The following is a 23,892-nucleotide window of genomic DNA, read 5'->3' as shown; positions in this document are numbered from 1 at the left end:
TCTTTTAAACAGATATATTAGTGTCTGAACAGTCAGGGAGACTCTATTACAGTTTTCTTTAAGGTAAAAAAATGGCAAATGCAGGATAATACAGAGATTTGACCCGTGGAACTACAAAACCACAGTTATACTTACGTGGCATACACCAGAATCTTTTAAACAGATATATTGGTGTCTGACCAGTCAGGGAGACACTATTACTGTTTTTTTATGGCAAAAAATACCAAAAACAGGATAATACAGAGATTTGACCCGTGGAACTGCAAAACCACAGTTATAGTTATGCGGCGTACACCAGACTCTTTTAAACAGATATATTGGTGTCTGACCAGTCAGGGAGACACTATTACAGTTCTTTTTTATGGCAAAAAATATCCAAAACAGGATAATACAGAGATTTGACCCATGGAACTGCAAAACCACAGTTATAGCTATGTGGCGTACACCAGACTCATTTAAAAAGATATATTGGTGCCTGACCAGTTAGGGAGACACGATTACAGGTTTTTTTTATGGCAAAAAATGCCAAATGCAGGATAATACAGAGATTTGACCCGTGGAACTGGAAAACCACAGTTCTATTTTTCTGGCCTACACCAGACTCTTTTAAACAGATATATTGGTGTCTGACCAGTCAGGGAGACCCTATTACAGGTTTTTTTTATGGCAAAAAATGACAAATGCAGGATAATACAGAGATTTGACCCGTGGAACTGCAAAACCACAGTTATAGTTATGTGGCGTACACTAGACTCTTTTAAACAGATATATTGGTGCCTGACCAGTTAGGGAGACACGATTACAGGTTTTTTTTATGGCAAAAAATGCCAAATGCAGGATAATACAGAGATTTGACCCGTGGAACTGCAAAACCACAGTTATAGTTATGTGGCGTAAACCAGAATCTTTTAAACAGATATATTGGTGTCTGACCAGTCAGGGAGACCCTATTACAGGTTTTTTTTACGGAAAAAAATGCCAAAAACAGGATAATACAGAGATTTGACCCGTGGAACTGTAAACCACAGTTATAGTAATGTGGCATACACAAGACTCTTTTAAACAGATATATTGGTGTCTGACCAGTCAGGGAGACACAATTACAGGGTTTTTTTACGGCAAAAAATGCCAAAAGCAGGATAATACAGAGATTTGACCCATGGAACTGCAAAACCACAGTTATAGTTATGTGGCGTACACCAGACTCTTTTAAGCAGATATATTGGTGTCTGACCAGTCAGGGAGACACTATTACAGTTCTTTTTTACGGCAAAAAATGCCCAAAACAGGACAGTACAGAGATTTGACCCGTGGAACTGCAAAACCACAGTTATAGTTATGTGGCGTACACCAGACTCTTTTAAACAGATATATTGGTGTCTGACTAGTCAGGGAGACACTATTACAGTTTTTTTTATGGCAAAAAATTCCAAACGCAGGATAATACAGAGATTTGACCCGTGGAACTGCAAAACCACAGTTCTATTTTTCTGGCCTACACCAGACTCTTTTAAACAGATATATTGGTGTCTGACCAGTCAGGGAGACACGATTACAGTTTTTTTTATGGCAAAAAATGCCAAAAGCAGGATAATGCAGAGATTTGACCCGTGGAACTGCAAAACCACAGTTATAATTATGTGGCATACACCAGACTCTTTAAACAGATATATTGGTGTCTGAACAGTCAGGGAGACAATATTACAGTTCTTTTATGGCAAAAAATGCCAGAAGCAGAATAATACAGAGATTTGACTCGTGGAACTGCAAAACCACAGTTCTATTTTTCTGGCCTACACCAGACTCTTTTATACAGATATATTGGTGTCTGACAAGTCAGGGAGACACTATTACAGTTTTTTTTTACGGCAAAAAATGCCAAAAACAGGATAATACAGAGCTTTGACCCGTGGAACTGCAAAACCACAGTTATAGTAATGTGGCATACACCAGACTCTTTTAAACAGATATATTGGTGTCTGACCAGTCAGGGAGACACTATTACAGGTTTTTTTTTACGGCAAAAAATGCCAAAAACAGGATAATGCAGAGATTTGACCCGTGGAACTGGAAGAACACAGTTCTATTTTTCTGGCCTACACCAGAATCTTTTAAACAGATATATTAGTGTCTGAACAGTCAGGGAGACTCTATTACAGTTTTCTTTAAGGTAAAAAATGGCAAAAGCAGGATAATACAGAAATTTGACCCGTGGAACTGCAAAACCACAGTTATACTTACGTGGCGTACACCAGAATCTTTTAAACAGATATATTGGTGTCTGACCAGTCAGGGAGACACTACTACTGTTTTTTTATGGCAAAAAATACCAAAAACAGGATAATACAGAGATTTGACCTGTGGAAGTGCAAAACCACAGTTATAGTTATGTGGCGTACACCAGACTCTTTTAAACAGATATATTGGTGTCTGAACAGTCAGGGAGACACTATTACAGTTTTTTCTTATGGAAAAAAATGCCAAAATCAGGACAATACAGAGGTTTGACCCATGGAACTGCAAAACCACAGTTATAGTTATGTGGCGTACACTAGACTCTTTTAAACAGATATATCGGTGTCTGAACAGTCAGGGAGATACTATTACTGTTTTTTTTACGGCAAAAAATGCCAAAAGCAGGATAATACAGAGATTTGACCCGTGGAACTGCAAAACCACAGTTATAGTTATGTGGTGCACATCAGACTCTTTTAAACAGATGTATTGGTGTCTGACCAGTCAGGGAGACACTTTCACAGTTTCTTTTACGGCAAAAAATGGTAAAAGCAGGATAATACAGAGATATGACCCGTGGAACTGCAAAACCACAGTAAAAGTAATGTGGCGTACACCAGACTCTTTAAACAGATAAATTGTTGTCTGACCAGTCAGGTAGACACTATTACATTTCTTTTTTACGGCAAAAAATGTCAAAAGCAGGATGATATAGAGATTTGACCAGTGGAACTGCAAAACAACAGTTCTATTTTTCTGGCCTACATCATACTCTTTTAAACAGATATATTGGTGTCTGACCAGTCAGGGAGACACTATTACAGTTTTTTTTTACGGCAAAAAATGCCAAAGCCAGGCTAATACAGAGATTTGACTCGTGGAACTGCAAAACCACAGTTATAGTTATTTGGCGTACAACAGACTCTTTTAAACAGATATATTGGTGTCTGACCAGTCAGGGAGACACTATAACAGTTTTCTTATGGCAAAAAATGCCAGAAACAGCATAATACAGAGATATGACCCGTGGAACTGCAAAACCACAGTAAAAGTAATGTGGCGTACACCAGACTCTTTAAACAGATAAATTGTTGTCTGACCAGTCAGGTAGACACTATTACATTTCTTTTTTACGGCAAAAAATGTCAAAAGCAGGATGATATAGAGATTTGACCAGTGGAACTGCAAAACAACAGTTCTATTTTTCTGGCCTACATAAAACTCTTTTAAACAGATATATTGGTGTCTGACCAGTGAGGGAGACACTATTACTGTTTTTTTTTTTATGGCAAAAAATGCCAAAAGCAGGATAATACAGAGATTTGACCCGTGGAGCTGCAAAACCACAGTTATAGTTTTGTGGCGTACACCAGAATCTTTCAAACAGATATATTTGTGTCTGAACAGTCAGGGAGACACTATTACAGTTTTTTCTTATGGCAAAAAATGCCAAAAGCAGGATAATACAGAGATTTGACCCGTGGAACTGCAAAACCACAGTTATAGTTATTTGGCATACACCAGACTCGTTTAAACAGATATATTGGTGTCTGACCAGTCAGGGAGACACTATTACAGCTTTTTTTATGGCAAAAATTGCCAAAAACAGGATAATGCAGAGATTTGACCCGTGGAACTGCAAAACCACAGTTCTATTTATCGTGCCTACGTAAGACTCTTTTAAACAGATATATTGGTGTCTGACCAGTCAGGGAGACACTATAACAGTTTTCTTATGGCAAAAAATGCCAGAAACAGCATAATACAGAGATTTGACCCGTGGAACTGCAAAACCACAGTTCTATTTATCGTTCCTACATAAGACTCTTTTAAACAGATATATTGGTGTCTGAACAGTCAGGGAGACACTAATACTGTTTTTTTACGGCAAAAAAATGCCAAAACCAGGATAACACACAGATTTGACTCGTGGAACTGCAAAACCACAGTTATAGTTATGTGGCGCACACCAGACTCTTTTAAACAGATATATTGGTGTCTGACACGTCAGGGAGACAATATTACAGGGTTTTTTATGGCAAAAAATGCCAAAAGCAGGATAATACAGAGATTTGACCCGTGGAACTGCAAAACCACAGTTCTATTTATCGTGCCTACATAAGAATCTTTTAAACAGATATATTGGTGTCTGACCAGTCAGGGAGACACTATTACTGTTTTTTTTTACGGCAAAAAATGCCAAAAGCAGGATAATACAGAGATTTGACCCGTCGAGCTGCAAAACCACAGTTATAGTTATGTGGCGTACAGCAGAAACTTTCAAAAAGACATATTTGTGTCTGAACAGTCAGGGAGACACTATTACAGTTTTTTCTTATGGAAAAAAATGCCAAAATCAGGATAATACAGAGATTTGACCCGTGGAACTGCAAAACCACAGTTATAGTAATGTGGCATACACAAGACTCTTTTAAACAGATATATTGGAGTCTGACCAGTCAGGGAGACACGATTACAGGTTTTTTTTACGGCAAAAAATGCCAAAAGCAGGATAATACAGAGATTTGACCCGTGGAACTGCAAAACCACAGTTATAGTTATGTGGCGTACACCAGACTTTTTTAAGCAGATATATTGGTGTCTGACCAGTCAGGGAGACACTATTACAGTTCTTTTTTTACGGCAAAAAATGCCCAAAACAGGACAGTACAGAGATTTGACCCGTGGAACTTCAAAACCACAGTTATAGTTATGTGGCTTACACCAGACTCTTTTAAACAGATATATTGGTGTCTAACTAGTTAGGGAGACACTATTACAGTATTTTTTTATGGCAAAAAATTCCAAAAGCAGGATAATACAGAGATTTTACCCGTGGAACTGCAAAACCACAGTTTTATTTTTCTGGCCTACACCAGACTCTTTTAAACAGATATATTGGTGTCTGACCAGTCAGGGAGACACGATTACAGTTTTTTTTATGGCAAAAAATTCCAAACGCAGGATAATACAGAGATTTGACCCGTGGAACTGCAGAACCACAGTTCTATTTTTCTGGCCTACACCAGACTCTTTTAAACAGATATATTGGTGTCTGACCAGTCAGGGAGACACGATTACAGTTCTTTTTATGGCAAAAAATGCCAAAAGCAGGATAATACAGAGATTTGACCCCTGGAACTGCAAAACCACAGTTATAATTATGTGGCATACACCAGACTCTTTAAACAGATAAATTGTTGTCTGACCAGTCAGGTAGACACTATTACATTTCTTTTTTACGGCAAAAAATGTCAAAAGCAGGATGATATAGAGATTTGACCAGTGGAACTGCAAAACAACAGTTCTATTTTTCTGGCCTACATAAAACTCTTTTAAACAGATATATTGGTGTCTGACCAGTGAGGGAGACACTATTACTGTTTTTTTTTTTATGGCAAAAAATGCCAAAAGCAGGATAATACAGAGATTTGACCCGTGGAGCTGCAAAACCACAGTTATAGTTTTGTGGCGTACACCAGAATCTTTCAAACAGATATATTTGTGTCTGAACAGTCAGGGAGACACTATTACAGTTTTTTCTTATGGCAAAAAATGCCAAAAGCAGGATAATACAGAGATTTGACCCGTGGAACTGCAAAGCCACAGTTATAGTTATTTGGCATACACCAGACTCGTTTAAACAGATATATTGGTGTCTGACCAGTCAGGGAGACACTATTACAGCTTTTTTTATGGCAAAAATTGCCAAAAACAGGATAATGCAGAGATTTGACCCGTGGAACTGCAAAACCACAGTTCTATTTATCGTGCCTACGTAAGACTCTTTTAAACAGATATATTGGTGTCTGACCAGTCAGGGAGACACTATAACAGTTTTCTTATGGCAAAACATGCCAGAAACAGCATAATACAGAGATTTGACCCGTGGAACTGCAAAACCACAGTTCTATTTATCGTTCCTACATAAGACTCTTTTAAACAGATATATTGGTGTCTGAACAGTCAGGGAGACACTAATACTGTTTTTTTACGGCAAAAAAATGCCAAAACCAGGATAACACACAGATTTGACTCGTGGAACTGCAAAACCACAGTTATAGTTATGTGGCGCACACCAGACTCTTTTAAACAGATATATTGGTGTCTGACACGTCAGGGAGACAATATTACAGGGTTTTTTATGGCAAAAAATGCCAAAAGCAGGATAATACAGAGATTTGACCCGTGGAACTGCAAAACCACAGTTCTATTTATCGTGCCTACATAAGAATCTTTTAAACAGATATATTGGTGTCTGACCAGTCAGTGAGACACTATTACTGTTTTTTTTTACGGCAAAAAATGCCAAAAGCAGGATAATACAGAGATTTGACCCGTCGAGCTGCAAAACCACAGTTATAGTTATGTGGCGTACAGCAGAAACTTTCAAAAAGACATATTTGTGTCTGAACAGTCAGGGAGACACTATTACAGTTTTTTCTTATGGAAAAAAATGCCAAAATCAGGATAATACAGAGATTTGACCCGTGGAACTGCAAAACCACAGTTATAGTAATGTGGCATACACAAGACTCTTTTAAACAGATATATTGGAGTCTGACCAGTCAGGGAGACACGATTACAGGTTTTTTTTACGGCAAAAAATGCCAAAAGCAGGATAATACAGAGATTTGACCCGTGGAACTGCAAAACCACAGTTATAGTTATGTGGCGTACACCAGACTTTTTTAAGCAGATATATTGGTGTCTGACCAGTCAGGGAGACACTATTACAGTTCTTTTTTTACGGCAAAAAATGCCCAAAACAGGACAGTACAGAGATTTGACCCGTGGAACTTCAAAACCACAGTTATAGTTATGTGGCTTACACCAGACTCTTTTAAACAGATATATTGGTGTCTGACTAGTTAGGGAGACACTATTACAGTATTTTTTTATGGCAAAAAATTCCAAAAGCAGGATAATACAGAGATTTTACCCGTGGAACTGCAAAACCACAGTTTTATTTTTCTGGCCTACACCAGACTCTTTTAAACAGATATATTGGTGTCTGACCAGTCAGGGAGACACGATTACAGTTTTTTTTATGGCAAAAAATTCCAAACGCAGGATAATACAGAGATTTGACCCGTGGAACTGCAGAACCACAGTTCTATTTTTCTGGCCTACACCAGACTCTTTTAAACAGATATATTGGTGTCTGACCAGTCAGGGAGACACGATTACAGTTCTTTTTATGGCAAAAAATGCCAAAAGCAGGATAATACAGAGATTTGACCCCTGGAACTGCAAAACCACAGTTATAATTATGTGGCATACACCAGACTCTTTAAACAGATATATTGGTGTCTGAACAGTCAGGGAGACACTATTACAGTTCTTTTATGGCAAAAAATGCCAGAAGCAGAATAATACAGAGATTTGACTCGTGGAACTGCAAAACCACAGTTCTATTTTTCTGGCCTACACCAGTCTCTTTTATACAGATATATTGGTGTCTGACAAGTCAGGGAGACACTATTACAGTTTTTTTTTACGGCAAAAAATGCCAAAAACAGGATAATACAGAGCTTTGACCCGTGGAACTGCAAAACCACAGTTATAGTAATGTGGCATACACCAGACTCTTTTAAACAGATATATTGGTGTCTGACCAGTCAGGGAGACACTATTACAGGTTTTTTTTTTACGGCAAAAAATGCCAAAAACAGGATAATGCAGAGATTTGACCCGTGGAACTGGAAAAACACAGTTCTATTTTTCTGGCCTACACCAGAATCTTTTAAACAGATATATTAGTGTCTGAACAGTCAGGGAGACTCTATTACAGTTTTCTTTAAGGTAAAAAATGGCAAAAGCAGGATAATACAGAGATTTGACCCGTGGAACTGCAAAACCACAGTTATACTTACGTGGCGTACACCAGAATCTTTTAAACAGATATATTGGTGTCTGACCAGTCAGGGAGACACTACTACTGTTTTTTTATGGCAAAAAATACCAAAAACAGGATAATACAGAGATTTGACCCGTGGAACTGCAAAACCACAGTTATAGTTATGTGGCGTACGCCAGACTCTTTTAAACAGATATATTGTTGTCTGACCAGTCAGGGAGACACTATTACAGTTCTTTTTATGGCAAAAAATGTCCAAAACAGGATAATACAGAGATTTGACCCATGGAACTGCAAAACCACAGTTATAGTTATGTGGCGTACACCAGACTCTTTTAAAAAGATACATTGGTGTCTGACCAGTCAGGGAGACACTATTACATTTTTTTTTATGGCAAAAAATGCCAAAAGCAGGATAATACAGAGATTTGACGCGTGGAACTGGAAAACCACAGTTCTATTTTTCTGGCCTACACCAGACTCTTTTAAACAGATATATTGGTGTCTGAACAGTCAGGGAGACACTAATACTCTTTTTATTAGGCAAAAAATGCCAAAAGCAGGATAATTCAGAGATTTGACCCGTGGAAAAGCAAAACCACAGTTATAGTTATTTGGCGTACACCAGACTCTTTTAAACAGATATATTGGTGTCTGACCAGTCAGGGAGGCACGATTACAGGTTTTTCTTATGGCAAAAAATGCTAAAAGCAGGAGAGTACAGAGATTTGACCCGTGGAACTGCAAAACCACAGTTATACTTACGTGTCGTACACCAGAATCTTTTAAACAGATATAATGGTGTCTGACCAGTCAGAGAGAACCTATTACTGTTTTTTTTATGGCAAAAAATGCCAAAACAGGATAATACAGAGATTTGACCTGTGGAACTGCAAAACCACAGTTATAGTTATGTGGCGTACACCAGACTCTTTTAAACAGATATATTGGAGTCTGACTAGTCAGGGAGACACTATTACAGTTTTTTTTATGGCAAAAAATGTCAAAAGCAGGATAATACAGAGATTTGACCCATGGAACTGGAAAACCACAATTCTATTTTTCTGGCCTACAGAAGACTCTTTTAAACAGATATATTGGTGTTTGACCAGTCAGGGAGACACTATTACAGGTTTTTTTTTACGGCAAAAAATGCCAAAAACAGGATAATGCAGAGATTTGACCCGTGGAACTGGAAAAACACAGTTCTATTTTTCTGGCCTACACCAGAATCTTTTAAACAGATATATTAGTGTCTGAACAGTCAGGGAGACTCTATTACAGTTTTCTTTAAGGTAAAAAATGGCAAAAGCAGGATAATACAGAGATTTGACCCGTGGAACTGCAAAACCACAGTTATACTTACGTGGCGTACACCAGAATCTTTTAAACAGATATATTGGTGTCTGACCAGTCAGGGAGACACTACTACTGTTTTTTTATGGCAAAAAATACCAAAAACAGGATAATACAGAGATTTGACCCGTGGAACTGCAAAACCACAGTTATAGTTATGTGGCGTACACCAGACTCTTTTAAACAGATATATTGTTGTCTGACCAGTCAGGGAGACACTATTACAGTTCTTTTTTATGGCAAAAAATGTCCAAAACAGGATAATACAGAGATTTGACCCATGGAACTGCAAAACCACAGTTATAGTTATGTGGCGTACACCAGACTCTTTTTAAAAGATATATTGGTGTCTGACCAGTCAGGGAGACACTATTACATTTTTTTTTATGGCAAAAAATGCCAAAAGCAGGATAATACAGAGATTTGACGCGTGGAACTGGAAAACCACAGTTCTATTTTTCTGGCCTACACCAGACTCTTTTAAACAGATATATTGGTGTCTGAACAGTCAGGGAGACACTAATACTCTTTTTATTAGGCAAAAAATGCCAAAAGCAGGATAATTCAGAGATTTGACCCGTGGAAAAGCAAAACCACAGTTATAGTTATTTGGCGTACACCAGACTCTTTTAAACAGATATATTGGTGTCTGACCAGTCAGGGAGGCACGATTACAGGTTTTTCTTATGGCAAAAAATGCTAAAAGCAGGAGAGTACAGAGATTTGACCCGTGGAACTGCAAAACCACAGTTATACTTACGTGTCGTACACCAGAATCTTTTGAACAGATATAATGGTGTCTGACCAGTCAGAGAGAACCTATTACTGTTTTTTTTATGGCAAAAAATGCCAAAACAGGATAATACAGAGATTTGACCCGTGGAACTGCAAAACTACAGTTATAGTTATGTGGCGTACACCAGACTCTTTTAAACAGATATATTGGAGTCTGACTAGTCAGGGAGACACTATTACAGTTTTTTTTATGGCAAAAAATGTCAAAAGCAGGATAATACAGAGATTTGACCCGTGGAACTGGAAAACCACAATTCTATTTTTCTGGCCTACAGAAGACTCTTTTAAACAGATATATTGGTGTCTGAACAGTCAGGGAGATACTAATACTCTTTTTATTACGGAAAAAAATGCCAAAATCAGGACAATACAAAGATTTGACCCATGGAACTGCAAAACCACAGTTATAGTTATGTGGCGTACACTAGACTCTTTCAAACAGATATATTGGTGTCTGACCAGTCAGGGAGACATGATTACAGGTTTTTTTTATGGCAAAAAATGCCAAAAGCAGGATAATACAGAGATTTGACCCGTGGAACTGCAAAACCACAGTTATAGTTATTTGGCATACACCAGACTCGTTTAAACAGATATATTGGTGTCTGACCAGTCAGGGAGACAATATTACAGGTTTTTTTATGGCAAAAAGTGCCAAAAGCAGGATAATACAGAGATTTGACCCGTGGAACTGCAAAACCACAGTTCTATTTATCGTGCCTACATAAGACTCTTTTAAACAGATATATTGGTGTCTGAACAGTCAGGGAGACACTATTACAGTTTTTTTTATGGCAAAAAATGCCAAAAGCAGGATAATACAGAGATTTGACCCGTGGAACTGCAAAACCACAGTTATAATTATGTGGCATACACCAGACTCTTTAACCAGATATATTGGTGTCTGAACAGTCAGGGAGACACTATTACAGTTCTTTTATGGCAAAAAATGTCAGAAGCAGAATAATACAGAGATTTGACTCGTGGAACTGCAAAACCACAGTTCTATTTTTCTGGCCTACACCAGACTCTTTTATACAGATATATTGGTGTCTGACAAGTCAGGGAGACACTATTACAGTTTTTTTTTACGGCAAAAAATGCCAAAAACAGGATAATACAGAGCTTTGACCCGTGGAACTGCAAAACCACAGTTATAGTAATGTGGCATACACCAGACTCTTTTAAACAGATATATTGCTGTCTGACCAGTCAGGGAGACACTATTACAGGTTTTTTTTTACGGCAAAAAATGCCAAAAACAGGATAATGCAAAGATTTGACCCGTGGAACTGGAAAAACACAGTTCTATTTTTCTGGCCTACACCAGAATCTTTTAAACAGATATATTAGTGTCTGAACAGTCAGGGAGACTCTATTACAGTTTTCTTTAAGGTAAAAAATGGCAAAAGCAGGATAATACAGAAATTTGACCCGTGGAACTGCAAAACCACAGTTATACTTACGTGGCGTACACCAGAATCTTTTAAACAGATATATTGGTGTCTGACCAGTCAGGGAGACACTACTACTGTTTTTTTATGGCAAAAAATACCAAAAACAGGATAATACAGAGATTTGACCTGTGGAACTGCAAAACCACAGTTATAGTTATGTGGCGTACACCAGACTCTTTTAAACAGATATATTGGTGTCTGACCAGTCAGGGAGACACTATTACAGTTCTTTTTTATGGCAAAAAATGTCCAAAACAGGATAATACAGAGATTTGACCCATGGAACTGCAAAACCACAGTTATAGTTATGTGGCGTACACCAGACTCTTTTGAAAAAATATATTGGTGTCTGACCAGTCAGGGAGACACTATTACATTTTTTTTTATGGCAAAAAATGACAAAAGCAGGATAATACAGAGATTTGACGCGTGGAACTGGAAAACCACAGTTCTATTTTTCTGGCCTACACCAGACTCTTTTAAACAGATATATTGGTGTCTGAACAGTCAGGGAGACACTAATACTCTTTTTATTAGGCAAAAAATGCCAAAAGCAGGATAATTCAGAGATTTGACCCGTGGAAAAGCAAAACCACAGTTATAGTTATTTGGCGTACACCAGACTCTTTTAAACAGATATATTGGTGTCTGACCAGTCAGGGAGGCACGATTACAGGTTTTACTTATGGCAAAAAATGCCAAAAGCAGGATAATACAGAGATTTGACCCGTGGAACTGCAAAACCACAGTTATACTTACGTGTCATACACCTGAATCTTTTAAACAGATATAATGGTGTCTGACCAGTCAGAGAGAACCTATTACTGATTTTTTTATGGCAAAAAATGCCAAAACAGGATAATACAGAGATTTGACCCGTGGAACTGCAGAACTACAGTTATAGTTATGTGGCGTACACCAGACTCTTTTAAACAGATATATTGGAGTCTGACTAGTCAGGGAGACACTATTACAGTTTTTTTTATGGCAAAAAATGCCAAAAGCAGGATAATACAGAGATTTGACCCGTGGAACTGGAAAACCACAATTCTATTTTTCTGGCCTACACAAGACTCATTTAAACAGATATATTGGTGTCTGAACAGTCAGGGAGACACTAATACTCTTTTTATTACGGAAAAAAATGCCAAAATCAGGACAATACAGAGATTTGACCCATGGAACTGCAAAACCACAGTTATAGTTATGTGGCGTACACTAGACTCTTTTAAACAGATATATTGGTGTCTGACCAGTCAGGGAGACATGATTACAGGTTTTTTTTATGGCAAAAAATGCCAAATGCAGGATAATACAGAGATTTGACCCGTGGAACTGCAAAACCACAATTATAGTTATGTGGCGTAAACCAGAATCTTTTAAACAGATATATTGGTGTCTGACCAGTCAGGGAGACCCTATTACAGGTTTTTTTCCGGCAAAAAATGCCAAAAACAGGATAATACAGAGATTTGACCCGTGGAACTGCAAAACCACAGTTATAGTAATGTGGCATACACAAGACTCTTTTAAACAGATATATTGGTGTCTGACCAGTCAGGGAGACACGATTACAGGTTTTTTTTCCGGCAAAAAATGCCAAAAGCAGGATAATACAGAGATTTGACCCGTGGAACTGCAAAACCACAGTTATAGTTATGTGGCGTACACCAGACTCTTTTAAGCAGATATATTGGTGTCTGACCAGTCAGGGAGACACTCTTACAGTTCTTTTTTTACGGCAAAAAATGCCCAAAACAGGACAGTACAGAGATTTGACCCGTGGAACTGCAAAACCACAGTTATAGTTATGTGGCGTACACCAGACTCTTTTAAACAGATATATTGGTGTCTGACTACTCAGGGAGACACTATTACAGTTTTTTTTTATGGCAAAAAATTCCAAAAGCAGGATAATACAGAGATTTGACCCGTGGAACTGCAAAACCACAGTTCTATTTTTCTGGCCTACACCAGACTCTTTTAAACAGATTTATTGGTGTCTGACCAGTCAGGGAGACACGATTACAGTTTTTTTTACGGCAAAAAATGCCAAAAACAGGATAATGCAGAGATTTGACCCGTGGAACTGCAAAACCACAGTTCTATTTTTCTGGCCTACACCAGACTCTTTTAAACAGATATATTGGTGTCTGACCAGTCAGGGAGACACAATTACAGTTTTTTTTTATGGCAAAAAATGCCAAAAGCAGGATAATACAGAGATTTGACCCGTGGAACTGGAAAACCACAGTTCTATTTTTCTGGCCTAAACAAGACTCTTTTAAACAGATATATTGCTGTCTGAACAGTCAGGGAGACACTAATACTGTTTTTTTTACGGCAAAAAAATGCCAAAAGCAGGATAATACAGAGATTTGACCCGTGGAACTGCAAAACCACAGTTATAGTTATGTGGCGTACACCAGACTCTTTTAAACAGATATATTGGTGTCTGACCAGCCAGGGAGACAATATTACAGTTTTTTTTACGGCAAAAAATGCCAAAAGCAGGATAATACAGAGATTTGACCAGTGGAACTGCAAAATCACAGTTCTATTTTTCTGGCCTACATAAGACTCTTTTAAACAGATATATTGGTGTCTGACCAGTGAGGGAGACACTATTACTGTTTTTTTTTATGGCAAAAAATACAAAAAGCAGGATAATACAGAGATTTGACCAGTGGAGCTGCAAAACCACAGTTATAGTTTTGTGGCGTACACCAGAATCTTTCAAACAGATATATTTGTGTCTGGACAGTCAGGGAGACACTATTACAGTTTTTTCTTATGGCAAAAAATGCCAAAAGCAGGATAATACAGAGATTTGACCCGTGGAACTGCAAAACCACAGTTATAGTTATTTGGCATACACCAGACTCGTTTAAACAGATATATTGGTGTCTGACCAGTCAGGGAGACACTATTATAGTTTTTTTTTCTGGCAAAAAAATGCCAAAAACAGGATAATGCAGAGATTTGACCCGTGGAACTGCAAAACCACAGTTATAGTAATGTGGTGTACACCAGACTCTTTTAAACAGATATATTGGTGTCTGACCAGTCAGGGAGACACTATTAGAGTTTTTTTTTACGGCAAAAAATGCCAAAAGCAGGATAATACAGAGATTTGACCCGTGGAACTGGAAAACCACAGTTCTATTTTTCTGGCCTACATCAGAATCTTTTAAACAGATATATTGGTGTCTGAACAGTCAGGGAGACACTAATACTGTTTTTATGACGGAAAAAATGCCAAAAGCAGGATAATACAGAGATTTGGCCCATGGAACGGCAAAACCACAGTTATAGTTATGTGGCGTACACCTGAATCTTTCAAACAGATATAATTGTGTCTGAACAGTCAGGGAGACACTATTACAGTTTTTTCTTATGGCAACAAATGCCAAAAGAAGGATAACGCAGAGATTTGACCCGTGGAACTGCAAAACCACAGTTATATATATTTGGCGTACACCAGACTCTTTTAAACAGATATATTGGTGTCTGACCAGTCAGGGAGTCTCTATTACAGTTTTTTTTTACGGCAAAAAATGCCAAAAACAGGATAATACAGAGATTTGACCAGTGGAACTGCAAAACAACAGTTATACTTACGTGGCGTACACCAGAATCTTTTAAACAGATATATTGGTGTCTGACCAGTCAGGGAGACACTATTACTGTTTTTTTATGGCAAAAAATACCAAAAACAGGAGAATAGAGATTTGACCCATGGAACTGCAAAACCAGAGTTATAGTTATGTGGCGTACACCAGACTCTTTTAAACAGATATATTGGTGTCTGACCAGTCAGGGAGACACTATTACAGTTATTTTTTACGGCAAAAAATGCCCAAAACAGGATAATACAGAGATTTCACCCGTGGAACTGCAAAGACATAGCTATAGTTATGTGGCATACACCAGACTCTTTTAAACAGATATATTGGTGTCTGACCAGTCAGAGAGACACTATTACAGTTTTTTTAATGGCAAAAAATGCCAAAAACAGGATAATACAGAGATTTGACCGGTGGAACTGCAAAACCACAGTTATAATTATGCGGCATACACCAGACTCTTTTAAACAGATATATTGGTGTCTGACCAGTCAGGGAGACACTATTACAGTTTTTTTTACGGCAAAAAATACCAAAAACAGGATAATACAGAGATTTGACCCGTGGAACTGCAAAACCACAGTTATAGTAATGTGGCGTACACAAGACTCTTTTAAACAGATATATTGGTGTCTGACCAGTCAGGGAGACAATATTACAGTTTTTTTTTACGGGAAAAAAAGCCAAAAGCAGGATAATACAGAGATTTGACCCGTTGAACTGCAAAACCACAGTTAAAGTTATGTGGCGTACACCAGAATCTTTCAAACAGATATATTTGTGTCTGAACAGTCAGGGAGACACTATTACAGTTTTTTCTTATGGCAAAAAATGCCAAAAGCAGGATAATACAGAGATTTGACCCATGGAACTGCAAAACCACAGTGATAGTTATTTGGCATACACCAGACTCGTTTAAACAGATATATTGGTGTCTGACCAGTCAGGAAGACACTATTACAGTTTTTTTTACGGCAAAAAATGCCAAAAACAGGATAATGCAAAGATTTGACCCGTGGAACTGCAAAACCACAGTTCTATTTTTCTGGCCTACACCACAATCTTTTAAACAGATATATTGGTGTCTGAACAGTCAGGGAGACACTAATACTGTTTTTATAACGGCAAAAAATGCCAAAAGCAGGATAATACAGAGATTTGACCCGTGGAACTGCAAAACCACAGTTATAGTTATGTGGCGTACACCAGACTCTTTTAAGCAGATATATTGGTGTCTGACCAGTCAGGGAGACACTCTTACAGTTCTTTTTTTACGGCAAAAAATGCCCAAAACAGGACAGTAAAGAGATTTGACCCGTGGAACTGCAAAACCACAGTTATAGTTATGTGGCGTACACCAGACTCTTTTAAACAGATATATTGCTTTACAGACCCTACACTACCTATTTCGCACTATATACTGTATCTCTCCCTAACTCAGCAGCACTGACCCTACACTGGCTGATCCGGAGCGACTGTGTCCAAGATGGCGGCGCCCGAGGTGACACTGTGCGGCCAGACAATCACTGTAATGCCCACAAACAACATGATTGCAGCATTACAGTGAGTGGCTAGCAATCCCTGCATGTTCATTGGCTGTGTAAAGAGCGCCAAACGTGCAGGGCGGAGACCCGAGCTCCTGCCCGAGTAACCTGGAAATGCTCGGGCGAGTAACGGCCAGTGTCGAGCATGCTCGCTCAACACTAGTAATATCACTTTCTTAGCAATTCGGAGCTAAAATGTTGATTTTAGAAAATATGACTTTATTTTATTTTTTTGCTTTCTGAATTTTAATCTGAATGTTCTTTTTTTTAAGGCGAGACATGAAAGCTTTTGGAGTGAAAGTTTCTTGTATTGAGCCTGGACTTTTTAAAACTCCATTATCTGATCCAAAACATGTGTTAGAACAACGTATGGCTATCTGGAGACAACTTCCAAAGACCATTCAAGACGAATACGGAGAAAACTATGTGCAAATAGGTAATTTGCTATTATTTTTCCAGGCAGTTTTTGAAATTTTCTTTATACAATGTTGTTTGCAGAAACCCAAAATAAACCATTAAAGGGGTTGTTCCAACTGGAACATTTATGACACATCAATAGAATATGCTATAAATGTCAGATAGATACAGTATACTATTTAAACTCGCATCTATCTCAAGAACAGGGGCAAATGTGTGCTGTTAGGAATGAAGAAGCATACATGGTTTTGCCTCTCCATTAATTTCTATTGGAGCTCTGAAAATTGCCAAGTGCTCTCTTTCATGACTCCTTCAAAGTTTTTGGATTACATGTTGATGCCTATTTAGGGGCCTAAACCCTCCTAAAAGATGGTCTTTAAGGATAGACTAAAGTTAAAGAGGTTGTCCACTACTTTTCATTGATGACCTATCCTCAGGATAGGTCATCAATGTCTGATCGGCCGGGGTCCGACACCCCTACCGATGAGCTATTATCGGTGTCATCGACCGAAAGTACTCACTTGCTAAGCTGCGGATGTGTAGTACCTTGCAGCGGCCACTATCAGAAGACAGTCAGCTCCGCAAGTGAGTACTTCCGGCCGGTGGCCACCGTCGACACCAATAACAGCTAATCGGCGGGGGGGCCTGAGTGCCGGACCCCAGCCAATCAGACATTAATGACCTGTCCTAAATCCTAAGGATCGGTCATCAATGTAAAAGTAGTGGACAACCTCTTTAAAAGTAAAGGAAACACTAAATTGTAGGAACATGTACTTTGTCATCTATTTATTCTTTGATCATATTATGTCCTATGTTCATCCACAAGCCAATAGATGAAACATTCAATACCAATAGGGCATGCATTTTAAACTTTCCTCCATCTCCCCATACTACTTGATGTGAAATATTACCATTGGGGACGAGACTAATTTGTCAGCTTGTCCCATCCAAAACCTTCCTCTATTGTCTGGAATCTAGACCAATCATGCAGTTTTTCGCCCCTTTTAGTTATCCTCGACTGCTAAAATGGATTTTTACTTTTAGTGTCCATGTATTTGGAAGGTAAATAATTCTATATTTCTGGTCTATTTATAATTTTTGCTCTGATTTTCAGATGCAGCAATGAAACAAAAATTAAACTATAGCCGAAACAGTGACCTGTCTTTGGTCGTATGGTGCATGGAACACGCTCTGACCAGTCGACACCCAAGGACGCGATATGGTGTTGGCACTGATGCTACTTTCCTCTGGATGCCACTTTCTTATATGCCAGCATTCATACAAGACTATGTCATTCTGAAAAATAAGGTCAAAATACCCACAACGGGGTGAACAACAAGGAAATATTGTATAAATTAAGAAGCTACAAATAATTATAAATATATTAAAATAAACAATATAAAATTATTTTGATATTCTTTTATATAGCACATATTGGGTTAACTGCCTATCTAGGACATATGGATAGGTCTTGTCATTTGATCAGCATTTTACGGATATTTTGGATGCTTTTTGGATTTTCGCTCAGCCATATATGTTCATTATTCCTATATACCATGCAAAACTATACCTTCTTTTGCTCACTGGAGGTTCAGTTGCTCATAAAAGTGCTCCACAATGCTTGTATTGTGTGCTCAATGCTTTGCCTTCCTCGTGAGCTCGTTCTTCTAAACAGCAGCAAATTAGGATATGCAGAGCTGCAGTGTAAAGTATTGTGGATGTACAGGTCAACAGCTTGAACACCTACCAGATGGGATCATACGTGGACTCGAAAATGGCAATACAGCCAAGCAATAGGCACAGATTAGCCAGCGGCCACGCAGAAAATAACACAAGAAGCAAACAGCAGGTTTTGATATAATGATGTAATTTTATGACAACTGTACACGGGCTGCAGTATAAAAGGATAGAGAATAAATAATTCCACTGTAAAGTGCTGTACTCCGGAAGACCCAACACATTATACATTAGTGACTGACAACTAGTGGTATGCCAGCTGCTCAGAAACTACAACTCCCAACATACACAACTGTCGGAGAGCCACTTATTGCAGCATATGTCATCACGAGCATAATGCAATGCACCAAAGGAAATTGTGAAAATGAGGCAACATCCTACTGTTCCAAAGAAACAATGTGCACAGCTAGATGCTTTTGCTAAATAAATTAAATGCAATATTCCTACTGATTGCAGTAAGAAAATATACAACTATACAGAAATACTGTATACAGACTAAACAAAGTTACAGGCGGTGTCCACTTTATTTTAACAAATTTAATGAAGACATGATTAAATACATACTAATTATAGATGAGCTAATCCATACATGACAAACTCCGGCCCGTTTGCCAAATCTGGCCCGCAGGGTGGTTATATTTGGCCCCCGACATCAGAATGGCCACCCCTACGTAGGGCCATTATCCTGTATGGAGGACTATGTGGGGCTCATTATTCTGTATGGAGGACTATGTGGGGACCATTATTCTGTATGGAGGACTATGTGGGGCCATTGTACTGTATGGAGAACTATGTGGGGCCCATTATTCTGTATGGAGGACTATGTGGAGCACATTATTCTGTATGGAGGACTATGTGGGGCCATTATACTGTATGGAGGAGTATGTGGGGCCCATTATTCTGTATGGAGCACTATGTAAGGCCATTATACTGTATGGGGGACTATGTGGGGCCCATCATACTGTATGGAGGAGTATGTGGGGCTATTATACTGTATGGAGGACTATGTGGTGCCCATTATACTGTATGGAGGACTATGTGGTGCCCATTATACTGTATGGAGGACTATGTGAGGCCCATTATTCTGTGCGGAGGACTATGTGGGGCCCATTATACTGTGTGGAGGACTATGTGGGGGCCATTATTCTGTATGGAGGACTATGTGGGGCCCGTTATTCTGTATGGAGGGCTATGTGAGGCCCATTATTCTGTGCGGAGGACTATGTGGGGCCCATTATACTGTATGGAGGACTATGTGGGGGCCATTATTCTGTATGGAGGACTATGTGGGACCCGTTATTCTGTATGGAGGACAATGTGGGGCCATTATTCTGTACGGAGGACTATGTGGGGCCCATTATTCTGTATGGAGGACTATGTGGGGCCCATTAATCTGTATGGAGGACTATGTGGTGCCCATTATACTGTATGGAGGACTATGTGGGGCCATTATTCTGTATAGAGGACTATGTGGGGCCATTGTACTGTATGGAGAACTATGTGGGGCCCATTATTCTGTATGGAGGACTATGTGGAGCACATTATTCTGTATGGAGGACTATGTGGGGCCATTATACTGTATGGAGGAGTATGTGGGGCCCATTATTCTGTATGGAGCACTATGTAAGGCCATTATACTGTATGGGGGACTATGTGGGGCCCATCATACTGTATGGAGGAGTATGTGGGGCTATTATACTGTATGGAGGACTATGTGGTGCCCATTATACTGTATGGAGGACTATGTGGTGCCCATTATACTGTATGGAGGACTATGTGAGGCCCATTATTCTGTGCGGAGGACTATGTGGGGCCCATTATACTGTGTGGAGGACTATGTGGGGGCCATTATTCTGTATGGAGGACTATGTGGGGCCCGTTATTCTGTATGGAGTACTATGTGAGGCCCATTATTCTGTGCGGAGGACTATGTGGGGCCCATTATACTGTATGGAGGACTATGTGGGGGCCATTATTCTGTATGGAGGACTATGTGGGACCCGTTATTCTGTATGGAGGACAATGTGGGGCCATTATTCTGTACGGAGGACTATGTGGGGCCCATTATTCTGTATGGAGGACTATGTGGGGCCCATTATTCTGTATGGAGGACTATGTGGGGCCCATTATTCTGTATGGAGGACTATGTGGTGCCCATTATACTGTATGGAGGACTATGTAGGGCCCATTATTCTGCGCGGAGGACTATGTGGGGCCCATTGTTCTGTATGGAGGGCTATGTGAGGCCCATTATTCTGTGCGGAGGACTATGTGGGGCCCATTATACTGTATGGAGGACTATGTGGGGGCCATTATTTTGTATGGAGGACTATGTGGGGCCCATTATTCTGTATGGAGGACAATGTGGGGCCATTATTCTGCACGGAGGACTATGTGGGACCCATTATTCTGTATGGAGGACTATGTGGGGCCCATTATTCTGTATGGAGGACTATGTGGGGCCCATTATTTTGTATGGAGGACTATGTGGGGCCCATTATTCTATATGGAGGGCTATGTGAGGCCATTGTTCTGTGTGGAGGACTATGTGGGGCCATTATACTGTATGGAGGACGATGTGGAGCCCATTATTCTGTGCGGAGGACTATGTGGGGCCATTATTCTGTATGGAGGACTATGTGGGGCCCATTATTCCGTATGGAGGGCTATGTGGGGCCCATTATTCTGTGCGGAGGACTATGTGGGGCCATTATACTGTATGGAGGACTATGTGGGGCCCATTATTCTGTATGGAGGACTATGTGGGGCCCATTATTCTGTATGAAGGACAATGTGGGGCCATTATTCTGTATGGAGGACTATGTGGGGCCCATTATTCTGTATGGAGGACTATGTGGGGCCCTTTATTCTGTATGGAGGGCTATGTGAGGCCCATTATTCTGTGCGGAGGACTATCTGGGGCCCATTATTCTGTATGGAAGACTGTGTGGGGCCCATTATACTGTATGGAGGACTATGTGAGGACCATTATTTTTTATGGAGGACTATGTGGGGCCCATTATTCTGTATGGAGGACTATGTGAAGCCCATTATACTCTATGTTGGTTGGCCCGTAACTTTGTCCAAGTTTTTAATTTTGGCCCTCCGCGTGTATATGTTTTACATCCCTGAGCTAATCCATCTGTAACAAATCAAATTTGCTCCGAATTCAATTTGCACGAACCCTAGAGATTATTTTGAGGGCCGGGAAGGGATAAAAAAAGAACACATAATACTCATCTGTCCTAAGCCCTCACCTGGCTCCTTATGCCACCTCCGCCGCAGCCTCACGGTCTTCCACACGGGTCACTAAATATTCTGGGGCAGAGGACCTCACAGTCACGTGTGGGGCGACGCATGTCATTTATATCAGTGACATGTGTCATTGCACCTGTAACCGCATGCACTGAAAGGGAGCACCGGAAGATCCCAACACCGGCTCGGAGGACCGGGGAGCAACTGAGAAGGCCAAGTAAGGACAGGTGATAATGTTTATTATTTTTAACCCCTATTGTCCCATGCATTTGTTATGCTTTATAATAATTATAATAGAGTATAATAAAGATCTTTTCATGGCAATACGGCCACTTTCGATCCAGACCGAGTCCAGTTTGTTGGCTGATTCGAGCAAATCTTGCCAAAACAAATTTTGTAAGATTTGCCCTAATAATAATAAGTACTAAAGGTTTAGCGCAGCTTCGTTAGTGTAGCCTTCCTCCTACATTACTAAGTGCTAGTGTTCTCAAAAATAGCTGCTGATGAAGGGTTACGTGACCAGACCCATCCATCAGCCTTTTCCAATTACAAAACGCTGAACATGGGGAGGCTGATGGATGGGTCTGGTCTCGTGCTCCTCCATCAGCAGTCGTTTTGAGAAAAGGAGAGCTGTGAAGTCTGTGAGGAAGGAAGAAAATCTGTAATACTTCTATACTAGTAAGTGCCACAATGTCATGTCCCAAAAATATTTGTTAAAATAAAGATAAAGTGGACAACCCCTTTTAAGGTACAAGCTGGAAGTGCAGCTGGTGGTATCTAGCTTATTGGTGCGCCTGTAGTGACCAGTTTATAATAGGCTCCTTTCCGAGACATAAGTTGCTCATGATTTCCCTGTTCGATGATAGCGCCTTGTGCCATCACAGCGATTATGTCACAGTTTTGAATGGTGGATAATCGATGAGCGATGGCAATACAGGTACGACCTTGTCTGGCTTCATCCAGCGCTTGCTGTACAGTCTAGAAAATAAAGCAAAAAACACATGTTGAAGAAAAGTGTAATTGGACCTGTGGTCTGTACAACAATTTAGAGTCCACTGCCGATCTAAGGACAGACTACACTGCCGATCTGAGCACAGAGTCCACTGCCGATCTGAGCACAGAGTCCACTGCCGATTTGAGCACAGAGTCCACTGCCTATCTGAGCACAGAGTCCACTGCCTATCTGAGCACAGAGTCCACTGCCGAATTGAGCACAGAGTCCACTGCCGATCAGAGCACAGAGTCCACTGCCGATCTGAACACAGAGTCCACTGCCGATCAGAACAGAGTCCACTGATGAACTTAGCACAGAAACTACTGCATATGAGAGTTCAGAGTCCAATTCTGACCTGAGCACAGAGTCCACTGTTTATCTGAGCACAAAGTCCACTAACAGTCTGATCACAGAGTCCACTAGCTATCAGAGCACAGAGTCCACTGGCTATCTAAGGACAGACTTCACTGCTGATCTGAGCACAGAGTCCACTGCCGATCTGAGCACAGAGTCCACTGCCGATCAGAGCACAGAGTCCACAGCCGATCTGAACACAGAGTCCACAGCCGAACTGAGCACAGAAACCACTGCATATGAGAGTTCAGCGTCCAATTCT

General features: G+C 39.8%; 2 protein-coding genes across 2 annotated transcripts in view; one reads left to right on the top strand and one right to left on the bottom strand.

The window, feature by feature from the left end:
- Positions 1-18,642, top strand: part of DHRS9 (dehydrogenase/reductase 9) — an 86,280-nt gene extending 67,638 nt beyond the window's left edge. The window contains exons 4-5 of the mRNA XM_073645677.1: positions 17,146-17,309; positions 18,405-18,642. Of these exons, the coding sequence (XP_073501778.1) occupies positions 17,146-17,309; positions 18,405-18,622 (382 nt within the window). The 3' untranslated portion in view covers positions 18,623-18,642. The remainder of the gene's footprint in view (positions 1-17,145; positions 17,310-18,404) is intronic.
- Positions 18,643-21,255: 2,613 nt separating this feature from the next.
- The window catches only part of LOC141161741 (bile salt export pump-like), a 137,451-nt gene continuing 134,814 nt past the window's right edge, over positions 21,256-23,892 (bottom strand). Inside the window, exon 28 of the mRNA XM_073647000.1 lies at positions 21,256-23,260. Coding sequence (XP_073503101.1) covers positions 23,060-23,260 — 201 coding nt within the window. The 3' untranslated portion in view covers positions 21,256-23,059. The remainder of the gene's footprint in view (positions 23,261-23,892) is intronic.

Source organism: Phyllobates terribilis, unplaced genomic scaffold (assembly GCF_046119375.1).
Source record: "Phyllobates terribilis strain yellow unplaced genomic scaffold, ASM4611937v1 Scaffold_9__5_contigs__length_417890890, whole genome shotgun sequence".
Classification (NCBI taxonomy): domain Eukaryota; kingdom Metazoa; phylum Chordata; class Amphibia; order Anura; family Dendrobatidae; genus Phyllobates; species Phyllobates terribilis.
This window is presented reverse-complemented; position numbering and strand designations above follow the sequence as displayed.